Here is a 13272-nt window from a genome sequence, read left to right on the forward strand (position 1 = left end):
AATAAGGCGAAAAAATAAATATTTTCAATCAAATAAATTACAGTGTATTTGGGACATAATAAACTAAGTTTCCACCAAATTTCGTAGAAAATAAATAAATTTTGAAGTAGATAGAAATAAAAGACCAAAAACTTGGTTTTTTGAATTTTTCACCTAAATTTTTAGGTTATGTGAAAAAATTGTAAATACAAAAGTTGTAGAACTTTTAATTACCTACAACTTTGCCATTGAACTTTTTTCTATAGGACTTGTAGTTTTGTCGGAAATCGAGAGAAACCATTTTTTTCTCTTAAAAGATCCCCCCTCCCGCTTCCCGAACTCGGATTGACCGTAATTTATTTTTCCTTACATTTTTATCATATTCCCCTCCTTCTCTAATGAGTTTCATCCGACTGCGATTTTTTTTATCTTTTCATTATTTTCAAAGGCTTCTACCCCAGTCTAAATGTATTTATATCTACATAAACAATGAGACAGATGTTTGTTTATTTTTTATCCCTGCCTTACACTTTACTGAAAACATTTGGTAGAGTCTTTGTTCAGACTAATAAAATTTGTTTGTATACATGCACTATACCAGAAACAGAGCTCAAATAGGTATTTACTTTTTGCTATTACCCATAACGCAAGAGTAAAAAATTGTCGACATTGAAATTAAAAAATACATAATATTATTCCTGTCATTTATTGCAGTGAGAAGAGGAATTTTTCAGGGAATCTTCGTTTGCTTTTAATTTTAGGCCATAATAATTTGTTTCTTTTCAATATTAAATAAATCTTAAAAAAATAGTTATCTTCATATAGACATTGTTTGTCATATTGAAGCGAAGAACTTGTTAAAACGCATGCTTTATGATATATATTAAAACTCGTTTTAGTGTCTTAGAAATATATTTTACTATTTACATCACAATACTATTACTTATGTCTTATGTAAGGTCTGAACTGGTACTTATATTATTCTCATACCAATTACTTATAAAATCGTCACTTCTTAAATATTCGTCGTCAGCCAGAAGTTTGTAATGAACTCTAATCTCATTTGCGACTAAATATAAGCTGAACATCAAGACACCAGTCAGAAGAAACCTGAAAATATAATAAAATTATAGAAGTGATTTAATTTTATTTAACACTTTTCACATTTCATAATAATATAATCCCGTACACAAGAGTGGAACTATAAGAACAATTATATCGATGTGCTCTAATTAGAATTCATTGATATAAAGTTCAAACTTATGTTTCCCACTTTATTATAACCCGGTTAACTTTTACAAATAAAATATTGACTCTACCAAATGTCTTAAGTTAGCTATTTTATTTATTGAGGCTTTTTATAGTTATACACACTAGGAGAATTTGAGTACAAAAATCTAGAAAACATGATTTCAAAATCTAGTCGAGGTAATTTTAGATTTTGAAATATAGATAATTGCAAAAATCGAATAACATATAGATTGCTTGCTTAATCCATAAATAACAGTACAGAATACTTACTTTTAATTATTTCTTTTAAATACAATCATTTATCTACTCGACATACTCTACAAAATCTCTATGATAATGTGCCGGCGTGCTTGAAGCTGTGAAATTGGTGTGAGTCATCGTTGTATTATTTTTGCTTATCCAGTACATTTCTTTAAAGAATTTTGTCGTCCAAAATGCGGAAAATGCAACAGCTCCCAGAATAATTACACTAGAAATGGTGACTGTAATTCATGATTGTGCAAATGTGTGAAATTTTAATAATTGCGGTGTAGTCCTCTGAAGCGTCCTGGGAACTTTTCTCCATAAATTGCACATAGGGTGGAAATGTGTTATTCGTGGTTGAATTAAATACGAAAACTCTTATATGATGACATTTCAAAACATTAATATATCTCTTCGTTAGAGATTTAGTTAATGCTGAAGTCTGCTGGACACATCATATTATTATGGAAATATACCTACTATTAAAATACAACTGTATTACCGTGCTTTCTACACAAAGAATTCATTTAAATTGTAGAGTTTCATTGCTCTGTTTTTTTTTTCTATTTTTAACACGTAACTATGAAAAACTTTTTAAACATTAAAAAATAAGAAATAATACTTACAAACCAGCACCCATTTTAAACTTTTTGCTGCAAATTTTAATTATATAAAAACACAACACACCGTAAACAGCTACCCGCTTTTCAACTATTATTATGAATAATATGAACTCTCACACTGCGAAAGTTTTTATTTATAAACTCATAATCCCTTGTTTATATTTAAATTGAATACGAGAGTTTGTAAACACTAGGTCATAAGGTATTGAAAAATAATAAATATACAATCCAATGAGTTGATTGTCTATGGCAAGCCATTGAAATTAGGATTCTTAAAAAACGTAGAGCATTCACATGACAGAACATAGAGCAATCGACGAGGTTACAAATAAAGGCTCACTTGCTGTAATCATTGCACCGAACAGAATGTCGAGCATTCGCACCATATTCGCACGAACATTGCATTACTCGGAAACTGAGCTTTTGCTATATACATATATAGCTTTCGTTAGAAAGTTACATTACATAGTAAGGCCCGACAAACAACTCGAATGCATACCCATCCTTATACTTATTGCAAGCTCTTGCCTATTGTACCTAAAATCTTAAATCTATAGCTGGATAGTTATTGTTAAAATCTAGATACTAATTATACCTAAATGAGAAATTGACATATAAGCTCTATTACCTACTCTATGCGACTAACTATAACGACTAATGGTCATACTCGGTTACTGTTTTGTTCAAATAAAATTAGTAGTCGCATTCATTTAATTTATTATTAAATACATTAATTACTAATAAATAATATTATTCATTTAATCACTATAGCATAGATTTTTTTCACTGTAGAATTATATATTTTCTTCGTCATGTTTACATAATGACATTCCTTTTGGCCCTTCGCAAAACTAGTTTCACATATTTATTTTGTTCATCTAAAACAAATTAATTTATCAATATGAGCAGGTCTTTATATTGCAATTTATAATGTGTAATAAATGAAATTTACCTATTCCTGTAAGATTAGTTATGGGTATTTCATTATTGAAGCGATCCATTTGAAATAAATGTCTCGTTCCCAATAGCAGGGTTACCATGAGAGCTCCAAATATCAGAAGGCTGTAAAAGTTGAAAATATTAGATTCTGCTTCCTTACCAGATTTTTATTTCCGAAAAAAGTACCTATTGCATGCGTCGGAAAGTCTTTATAGCGTTCTATGCTAAAATTTCAGGATAAAGAAGATACTTTTAGAACAATTTGTAAAATGTTACTTTCCCAATTGACTTAGCAGCACTTAACATAACTTTTACACCTTAAAAGTAATAAGTTTATAGATGTGTAATGTCAATATAAAATAAAATAAAAACATAGAACTTACGTTCCAGCGACAACCATTTTACACTTCACACCACCTCGCCAAAATTCAATCTTACGTGCAAAATACACACGAACAGTTTTTATTACTACTAATTTAACAAACATCCTGCGACTGTTTTCACACCAATTATATAACAAACAAATATAATATTTGTTGATTAATGTTTTAAGCATAAAATGGGCAATTTAATTATGAATCAAAAACGTCAAAAGCGGACATGTTGTTTCCAATGTTTGGTTCTGTTATTTCTCCTATGTCGGACCCTATTGTGGTCTCATCGGTCGCGGTGGTAGCTGGTGTCGTTACTGCAGATGCGCCTCTGTAATCTTTTATATATATTTCACCGGGCATTATCATGTACTTGGTCGTCCAATATGCTCCAAATGCTAGGATACATGTGAGTATTATGCTGAAAGTTAAAGAAAAATTGAAAGGTATGTAACCTAAACAAAGCATTACTAAGCCTAATACCAGATCTGTAATTGGAAATCGGTCCAGTTATTTCGATTTTGATGCATTATTAAATAGATAAAAGTACTTGAACGTGAAAGTTTAGTCTAAAACTGCAATATTTTGATAATAATTACTAAATAACTACCTACTTGTTCTACAATATTTTTATAATCGTTAAAATCTTTTATTGTGCTACAATCTAAAACTTAACAAAAAATCACACTTACAAACCAAAGGCCATTACACCAGAACCACTCAGATGAATGCAATAGAAATGTTATATTGAGTCATAATCATTTATCAATGGTGAAATGATACTTAAAGCTGTCTACACATTACATTACAGAAGGAGACAAAATATTTGGAAAGTGTTAAGTGACAATAAGAAAATGGAAATATAACTTCATATTTCATACTCAAATAATTTAATTTACTGGGAGTTTTTGAAATATAGCTACATAATATTAGCTTGGTAGAACCTAGGTTCTCTCTATACAAAAATATGTTTTTACTTGGATTTTTCTGCGTCTTTGGATTATTTTTAATATAAACTCTAATCACTTACTAACTAAACTTCCAAATTGCAATCAAAAATTACATATGTTCACATCTTAACACTTACCTACAAGAACAATGCTCCATAAACAAAACATTGCAATGTAGTAACAAATGAAGCGTGGGAAATAAAAAAAATGTACAACCAATTGGACAAAAAATAATTTATTACGTATTTTCACATAATATCATCTTTATTTCCTTTTAAATGTATTTAAAATTAAACATTTTGTTACTTTTCCTTAAATTATGTATAGTACGACATAAAAGAGATGAAATTAATTATTTTGGAACTAATTCGTTTTTCATTACCTGGCAACCCTGAATTGGCAATGTAGCTGTCAAGTTGAATAAAAATTTGTTGTTTTTTTCGTGAAGTGGAGAATTATTGAGATAAAATTGTTATTTAGAACAAGAAATTTAAATAAAAAAGGAGACATCATGAAAAAGGTTAAACGTAGCGGTGTCCGTGATGTGGTGTATAAAGTTTTTATTCGGTGTTTGTCCGAATTTCAAGCTGGAAATTTATTGACTGATTTGGAAAACGTTTACAAACGTACAGCAGAATATACCGGTGAGATTCCATTTATTTTTGCTCAGTACTACGTAAAATAGAATATTCCATTAGTAACGAGTGTTTAATGTATGTATGTATGGCGATTATTACGTTTTCGCAATTTAATTTGAGGTTATTTGTATGTAAACAAAAACTAGTTTTTATAGTGCGACCAGCACAATTTGAGTCAAGAAGTTATATCCAATCCAACCAGCCTCAAATAAAGTACCTAGTTTAGATTTTACTACATAGTATAGTGATAACTGTTTTCATACAGGTATTAATCAATCAAACCATAAGAAAAAAAATCATATTTACTGTATCATATATTTTACAGATACTGAAGATGCCCCGTACGGCGTACCCTCTTGCCAGTACTTCGAAACAGAGTGATGATCAGTCCTTTGAAGGAGTAGAATATTTAGATTTTGATGAATTATATTAATGTACAAAATTTATCTACAAAAAAAATAAAAATATGTGGTTTTCAAATCGCCTTGTTTTTTTCTACCCGACGGACCCAGAAAGAGGGTAATGTGTTTGAGCTGCATGTATGCTTGTTTGTTTGTATGTTTGATTCTATGTGCGCCTCTGCAGTCTAAACACTTGACCGATTTTTATAAAATAACTAATTCCAAATACATTTAAGTAAAATTTGACCTAGGTAGGTCAATTAAAATACTAATGTATTTTTGTCTTAAATTTACACTATTGCTACAATGAAACAATTATAACGGTTTAAATCGCGGTATTTATTTTAGATTATATTATATAGATTTTTGGATTTTTATTCTATAGTATCAAGATCGCTTGCGTCGCAGTATCAGTGTTGCTATATGAGCGACGGTGGCGCCCTCATTTATTTTCATCTCTTTTGTGTCGCACTGTAGGTGCAATCGTCGTTGTTATAATTTGCATGGATTCTGTCCCTGTATTCGCCATATTCATTATATATTTCGTAGTCCAATACGCCCCAAACGCTAACAATCCCGTTAATATTATACTGAAAAAAGAGAAAATAAATATATACAATAATTTACAAATGGTCACATACTTAAATCGCTTCACAAAACTCAAGAAGGTTCTCTTAGCTTCTTCATGGGTATGGGCATAATTTTCCACCTTGCTACATGAATTTTAGATACAAGAGAACATAATATATTTAAATTCATAGCCAAAAGAAAGCGGTTTAGCTTATATTCTGCTCTATATTTTACGTATGATAGAAAAAGGATAAAAATCTTAGAATATAGGTACCTACCTACATTTAAGGTAAAAATAAATTCGAATGAATAGAGAAGAAACAGAAGGACCATTTGACCAAGACAGAAAATTGCTTGAAATTAAATCTATACTAATATTATAAAGCTGAAGAGTTTGTTTGTTTGAACGCGCTAATCTCGGGAACTACTGGTCCGATTTGAAAAATTCTTTCGGTGTTAGATAGCTCATTTATCGAGGAAGGCTATAGGCTATATACCATCACGCTACGACTAACAGGAGAGGAGCCACGGGGGTGAAACCGCGCGGAGCGGCTAGTTATAATATATGTATATATTTTAGAAGATATTAATAATTACTTACAATCCAAATGGCATTGTAGCTAACCTCACTGAGGTATCGACTCACATGACAAAGTATTCATTTTAAATATGCCCATTGTTTACATGTCTTATATATTGAAACTTCAGTCGTTACATTTAATATTCGTTTTCCACTGCGCGTTGCTATATTCTGACCGAATTTTATGTAGGTAACTAACTTCAGTAGATTTGAGAATAGGTCGTAAACTGTTTTCTATATCCGTAAGGGAGGGTCAGCTGCCAGTATTTTTACAACTTGAGTCGGCTTGTTTATCTATATATAATCACATCACACAAATTATGATGAACTCATATAGTCATCAGTTGGCGGATGCAAATGGACGTATCATTGAATTACAGTCATAATTTTCAATAGCAATATTAATAATTCCATAGCAATCAGTACACGCAGGCTTAATTAATCTAAATAATTATTATACCTTAAAGGTGCCTTGTGTTGATTAAACATTGACGATATTTTAAAACAAATTTGATGGTACTCAAATAATATCATTAATTAATAGTTTGTATTTAAATTACAAACATCAGATGCATGGCACAATAAAAATTATATAAAATTTCTAACAAGTATCTAGGTATACTAATATTATGAAGCTGAAGAGTCTGAATCTCAAGAACTAGTGGTCCGATTTGAAAAAGTTTTTCGGTGTTGGATAGCCCATTTATCGAGGAAGGCTATAAGGCTATACTATCATCACGCTAAGACCAACAGAAGCGTAGCGGGTGAAACCGCGGAGCAGTGTGACCAGATTCAGTATTTTAATACTTTTTCAGTATATTTCATCGACTTTTCCGAACATCGCTATATTTTTAGGTATATTGCTGGAAGTCAGTATTTTTGGGTATATTTTGGTTGACGTTATGGCAACACCGTCGTGAGTGATCGTCTTAAAGTTGCGACAATGTTTGCGGAATTCCCCGGAACGCGAACATTGGGGACTTTTTCGGATTTATAAATGTTATCTATGAGCAAAGATGAGTAAGTTACAGATATGACAAGAAAGACGGCCGTCGCCGGCGTTGTAGTATTGTAATACTACCTTTACAATTATCAATCAATACATAGTATAAATCAGAGTTGCAGAATGTATGTTCGCCTAAAACTTTACAACTGCTGGACCGATTTTAATGAGGTTTGCACCATTAGATAGAGCGTAATTTCCAGTTTGCATACATTGAAATCCGTTGTATTTCATGAATATCAGTTTACCCGGATGAATTCGGGACGGAATGCTAGTTTATCTATAATTTTCAAAACAAAGTCTAGTATTTAAGTTTTCAGTTGGATGAATAGATAGTAGTAAAACATATAAGATATTTTATTACTAGTATAAAATCGTCTAATACGGTTCAAGTGAGATGATTGTCTCTTCTGCACTCGACTTAATATTTGAGGACTTTCTTTCGATGATTCGGGAATTTCCCCAAAATAGAAGATGGTTTTTGTCATCATATAAAATATAGAACGCGATTTTCGTTGTTTTTATTTACTTAGTTGCATTCATCTGGACAGCGTGTCTAGTTTTCAGCAAAGCTATTTAGCGAAGTAGGAACAAATTCCGGAATTTTCTTTGTGGCTTTCACGTTATAAGGATGATGAGTTCACCGCATTTTGTAAAGCATGCAATGCGAATCTGCAAAGTAGATAAGCATCTATAAAACTAACATTTATTGTGAGGATGAATAATTAAAACGTGCTAAGAAAATCAGTATTTTTATTGGTATATCTGTCATATGTAAGTCGGTATATTTCAGTATTTTTTTGAGGTGCCTCCGTATTTTGGTAAAATTTAATCTGGTCACACTGCCGCGGAGCGCAGCTAGTTACTAAATAAACCCTTTAGTTATAGCCGTAATTTCGACCAGAAATATGCATGTCCTTCGTATCTTCGTTCGGAATGAGATATATATTATGAATAACAATTAACAATTATTTTATTATCAAAATCTACAACAAACTCATAATAAAAAAGGTAGAGTCATAATAATAAAGTAATTTAAATATTACAATTTCAGTATAAATAATATATTCCTATGTGATTTTTTGAGCAGCTTTGTTGTTTTGAAGATTTGCTAATCTTTAATATACAATACATATTATAATATTTATTTATCAACTCTATAACAAATTTTAAATGAAACTTCGACTTTTATTGAATAAGTACGTAACTAGTAGAAATTTATTGAATATTCAATAACAATTTTCCGGTTGTCTAGTTGACTCATTACTGCTTCAGCAAGCAGATAAATATTTGTACATATTTATACAACATGACACCCAACACAACATTAGCATACGAATAATTATAGTTTAGCATAAAACGTATTAATATTTATAATCATTATAGCAAGTTATTCAATCCACATACAATTAATAATATTTTATAAATACATGATGAAAAAATTTATTTGGATCCAATAATTCTCGGATAGAGATCACTGACCTACAAGGGGATTTATTTTGAATAGTAAGAAAAAGCTGTATATAAGATAATTCGTCTATCATAAAATTGTCATCCTAAATCTCACAAATTATTTGCAAATAAAACTACCATTTAATAAATAATATATATTTATAAAACAATAACAATTAAATCGGCAAATGTTAAAACGCCAGCTAAAAGACACAACAGGCCAATACTTAAGTATATTTTATCGAAAGACTCCGTTGTGAGCACTTGATTACTGATATTTAGGACATCTTGCAATCTGCTGCTTCTTTGCACTTTCTTCATTCTGTTCCATTCGCCAAAAGTCTATAAGTGGAGGGAAAATACTTTAAAAATTAGTTGTTTGATATATAAGTAAGCTAGCAGTCTTCTGCTAGTAACATGGCCCAGGCTTGCTTCAAGCCTCATAAAACCTACCTTTGTTTGTAGTGTATGGTACCTACCAAGTTGAGTCAAAAGTATATGGTATCGCATTTTTTCATGAACAGGTGAAGAATGAAGATTCAATCTAGTTAGTGTTTAGGAATATGTAACTCAATTCCGGTTCCAATGTCCTAGAATTGTTGACTTGAGATATCATAATATCATTAATATCCAAGAGACCCCTTGGATCATGTTAATTTATAAGAAGAAATACTTTTTCATAAATAAGGCAACCCACTCGATCAGGAAAGCTTTCAAATCGTTGTAGAAATCAACATCATATTCTATGCAATATATTTTCAGTCTTCTACAAATACTACTCTCCAAATCCCTTTTAAGGAGTTCCTCATACTTATTCGCTACATTTTACATGTGACTTTTGTTCAAAAAACAAAACAAAAAGATAAAACGTACTCCAAGTTGGACACACTGACCACTGTATTTCTGATAATGTTTATCTACCTCTGTCGAGATTAACGAACGGACCAGAGCGTGATAACCTTTATTTAATAGGTACATCATTAAAAATATCTTACCAAAACCATCCCAGTTGTAATTAATAGCGCAGATCCTACAAGGAGAAAATAGCCATGCACAAAGACATACAATCCGTCTTCTACTACCAAAGATATTATTAGACCCAAAGGAATAAGTGTTTGGGACCAAATCGCCCCACCTACTAAGGTCTGTTCGTCCCTGTTTTTCGGTCTTGTATCCACCTCGGAACCAGCCCATAAGCCTCCAGCTGCTATAACACATCCCAAACTAACGCATTTCAGTATTAAACTTTGTACATATAATACCATTTGTCAACCTTCACGAACAATCATATATGATATCAGTTGAATATAAGTAACGCATTTTAAAATAATTTTTGATCTTCAATATATTTGATATTTATTAATGTTTCAATAAGACGTTAAAATGATGTGACTTATGTCATATTATTATAGGTAGCGTTCGTTGGAAAATATTGTGTTCAAAAAGACAGAAAAATTAAAACTAATTATTATAAAGTTTAGGCCTATGTCCAGCAGTGGACAAACATGGGCTGTTAATGATGATGATGATGATGATTATAAAGTATTAGTGAAGCAGCGTCTATTAACCTTCAATTCATCCCCAAGCGAGCTCAGGCGAGCGATTTTTATGAATAAGTTGTAGATATTTTACTTCATACCCCGGATCAGACTATCCTGGCGAAAGAACGTTTGCCGAGTCAGCTAGTTTAATGTTTAATACTAAATGTAGATAATAATAATGCCACATTTTTTTTGCATTAATTTTACCCGCCACATTTGAATAAAAATTATTCGGTAATAATACCTCATTAAATATCAGGTATTTATGTTTAACAAGCATACAACAACGTATTAATTTCAATATCAGATTGATCTGATACGAAATAATAAGATCACTTACAGGTCCTGTGTGTAAAATATTTTCCTCATTATTCGCAAAAAATGTTCACGAGACCATGCATTCTGCACATTTTATTCATTTATTCGTTTTGTGCCCTTTTTGTGGTTTTTACATTAGACAGTGATAAAAACAATTACGTGCGTACCATAAATGCTTTTTACTAAAACCTCCTCGAATCAAGATCATTTTTCAAAAGTTTTATAATAATATCATGGGATCATGATTCACGATAAATCCTAAAAGCACTAATCATTCGTGTGTAGATAATATTATCCTTAAAGTACATTTCATTTTCTATTTAGGTTTTAAGTTAATAGGCTTAATGCTCGGTCAGTGTGAATCCAACACAAATAAATCTTACTTTTTTATTTAAGGGAGAGTTTTCACTACACGTTAAGGAGGTCGAATTGTGCAAAGGTCCAAAACGTAAAGACTGCTGCGTTATCTCAGCCAAAATGTCGACTGACGAAGTCAACTTGCTGTACGACATCGTCATTAAGAAGGATGTTATTCCTACTCGGGTAATATTTTATCTTATAGCCCTTAAAAAAACTATATCCACCAATATCTTAAATAAAGTGCCTGCCTTTTTCTAATATTCAGTGCGCTACAAAACTACTTACGCTAATAAAACGCTAACGCAATTGAACTGAAAACTAATGTTTAATTTTATTATTATTGAAATGATTGTCTGTGATGTTCGTCCTATTCTAAAAAGCAGTTGAACAATTTTACATGCAGCTTTCACAAATGTGTTAATCTTAACGAAATATAAAGGTAATGTTTATGATATTTTAAAACAACTTCCTAAATTAAGAAATGACCTCCACGTGAAGGTGAATGAAGTAGCAAAAAACAAGTCCTTTTGAGTTTTGTCAATATATCACACCAACTTGATACATCAGACCATTTTTTACCCGTCTAAAATTCACAGTTTCCGATTCAAAGAGCACAGTGTTTCATATTCATATCATTTTACCTATTGTTAATACGAAAATAAAAAATATAAATATTTATACTTATATTATAAAGCTGAAGAGTTTGTTTGTTTGAACTCGCTAATCTCAGGAACTACTGGCCCGATTGAAAAAATATTTTGGTGTTAGATAGCCCATTAATCGAGGAAGGCTATAAGCTATAGATAGGTATATCATAACGCTAAGATATATAATACCTAGTATGAATTGATTATATTTTCAGGGAAAAGTAGTAGCCACTATAAATGGACAACCACTCATACGTCTTCAGATGAAGAATCCTTGTGACCATCTCTTCATGAAGCCACTATTTCAAGCTATACTGAACGTTACACAGCAGTGTGTTTTTGTTAAAGTTAGTTATTTTATTTATCATAAACCAGTCATAATATATTTTTATTATAATAATAGAATACTCATCCTTCCTTGATGAGATAATAATACCTACTAAGGATGCTTTTCCACCAGAGATATGCGAGGATGTGTTGCATATTATATATAGTATCGTTTGCACCAGAGCGGTGTTGACCAAGGCGAGGTAAATAAAGCGACAGCATTGGTTCTTTAAAATCAAATCTACAGCTACGCAACCTTGCACATCCCCTAGACCTTATGAAGTCACTTTAATACTTTTTATTACAGGGTACTTATCATCTAAGCATAAATCTCGAAAACGTCGCTCAAAAATACTACGGAGGCATGTTTTTATATGGCAACCTTACATTCAAATCCATGTTCTACAATGACGAATGCAACTTCTCTTGTACGGTCGTTCAAGTGGAATTCAAACCAAAGAAAAATAAAACTTCAATATCGAAACCTTAATAAAGTTTATTTTCAAGACAATTTTCTTTTTATTGCTATTTGAGGTTCAAGAACTTTTTGTTTATTTATAGTTATCGGTAAATAATAACAAAATACGGGTAACTTATCAGCCAATACGCGATTAGTATTCAAAATCATGCAATCCTATTGGTCAAAGTTCAGACGCCCGCTCTTCACACTCCATCCCCAAAGAGATTTTAACAGGATCTCTTCAGTTCAAAGGTCATTTCAACATATTTGCCACAGACTAAAAACTATAAAATCTCATTTATACACTGAATTTGTACTGCTCATTACACATTGCATGCAGAACTAGATTATTAGATATTACGTATTAAAATTGAAATTGAGATAATTGATACAAGAATATCACAATCTTATGGTATAACTAGATTTCCGCCCGCGGCTTCGCCCGCGTTTGCAAAGGAAAACCCGCATAGTTCCCGTTCCCGTGGGATTTCCGGGATAAAAACTATCCTATGTGTTAATCCAAGTTACCCTCTATATGTGTGCTAAATTTCATTGTAATCGGTTCAGTAGTTTTTACGTGAAAGAGTAACAAACATCCATACATCCATACATCCATACA

General features: G+C 31.4%; 2 protein-coding genes and 2 long non-coding RNA genes across 4 annotated transcripts; 2 read left to right on the forward strand and 2 right to left on the reverse strand.

Annotated features, from left to right (window-relative positions):
- Nucleotides 1-912: 912 nt before the first annotated feature.
- LOC149909071 (uncharacterized) lies at nt 913-4117 on the reverse strand. The gene is made up of 5 exons (XR_016458634.1): nt 4099-4117; nt 3419-3827; nt 3049-3158; nt 1501-2974; nt 913-1089 (listed from the first exon to the last, which is right to left on the reverse strand). It is a non-coding gene; the product is annotated as an uncharacterized LOC149909071 (long non-coding RNA).
- Nucleotides 4118-4690: 573 nt separating this feature from the next.
- LOC149909072 (uncharacterized) lies at nt 4691-5865 on the forward strand. Its single transcript, XR_016458635.1, has 2 exons — nt 4691-5000; nt 5320-5865. It is a non-coding gene; the product is annotated as an uncharacterized LOC149909072 (long non-coding RNA).
- A 3294-nt stretch (nt 5866-9159) lies between these two features.
- On the reverse strand, nt 9160-10265 carry LOC149909073 (uncharacterized). The gene is made up of 2 exons (XM_090101518.1): nt 9996-10265; nt 9160-9342 (listed from the first exon to the last, which is right to left on the reverse strand). The coding sequence occupies exons 1-2, from the start codon at nt 10263-10265 to the stop codon at nt 9160-9162; spliced, it is 453 nt and encodes a 150-aa protein (XP_089957644.1).
- Nucleotides 10266-10798: 533 nt separating this feature from the next.
- On the forward strand, nt 10799-13065 carry LOC149909074 (uncharacterized). The gene is made up of 4 exons (XM_090120257.1): nt 10799-11018; nt 11256-11402; nt 12082-12213; nt 12501-13065. The coding sequence occupies exons 1-4, from the start codon at nt 10923-10925 to the stop codon at nt 12681-12683; spliced, it is 558 nt and encodes a 185-aa protein (XP_089976383.1). The 5' UTR covers nt 10799-10922; the 3' UTR covers nt 12684-13065.
- Nucleotides 13066-13272: the final 207 nt, after the last annotated feature.

This window comes from Colias eurytheme, chromosome 4 (assembly GCF_061535395.1).
Source record: "Colias eurytheme isolate Ceu_HAF_F1 chromosome 4, ilColEury1 Martin Lab GWU primary, whole genome shotgun sequence".
NCBI lineage: Eukaryota > Metazoa > Arthropoda > Insecta > Lepidoptera > Pieridae > Colias > Colias eurytheme.